Genomic DNA, 306 nt, shown 5'->3' on the forward strand with positions numbered 1-306 from the left:
GCAGCCCGCCGGCGGGGCGGGGGCAGCCCGGGGCCGCCCGCCCGCCCGTCCGCTCCCCCGGTTCCCACCTCCACCGCGGCGGGCAGCCCCCCCCAAACCTTCCCCCAACTTCTCACCTTGAGAGCGAACTTCTCCCCGCTCTTCTTACTGAAGATCTCCAAAACTTTCCCGTTGATGCCCAGCCCCAGCACTTGCGTGGTGACCTTGTAGTCGTCCGTGATGGCATTCTTCCGGATCTGCAGGCCTCCCTTCCCCGGGAACGGCGGCGGCGGCGGCCCGTGGGGGGGAGCGGCGGGCGGCGGGGGC

At 71.9% G+C, this 306-nt stretch overlaps 1 protein-coding gene across 1 annotated transcript in view; it reads right to left on the bottom strand.

The window, feature by feature from the left end:
- MAPKAPK2 (mitogen-activated protein kinase-activated protein kinase 2) overlaps positions 1 to 306 on the bottom strand; it is a 27,931-nt gene that overhangs the window by 25,819 nt on the left and 1,806 nt on the right. Inside the window, exon 2 of the mRNA XM_010579874.1 lies at positions 117 to 304. Coding sequence (XP_010578176.1) covers positions 117 to 304 — 188 coding nt within the window. The remainder of the gene's footprint in view (positions 1 to 116; positions 305 to 306) is intronic.

The sequence above is a fragment of the Haliaeetus leucocephalus genome, unplaced genomic scaffold (genome assembly GCF_000737465.1).
Source record: "Haliaeetus leucocephalus isolate CR32 unplaced genomic scaffold, Haliaeetus_leucocephalus-4.0 Scaffold68, whole genome shotgun sequence".
NCBI classification, from domain to species: Eukaryota; Metazoa; Chordata; class Aves; order Accipitriformes; family Accipitridae; genus Haliaeetus; species Haliaeetus leucocephalus.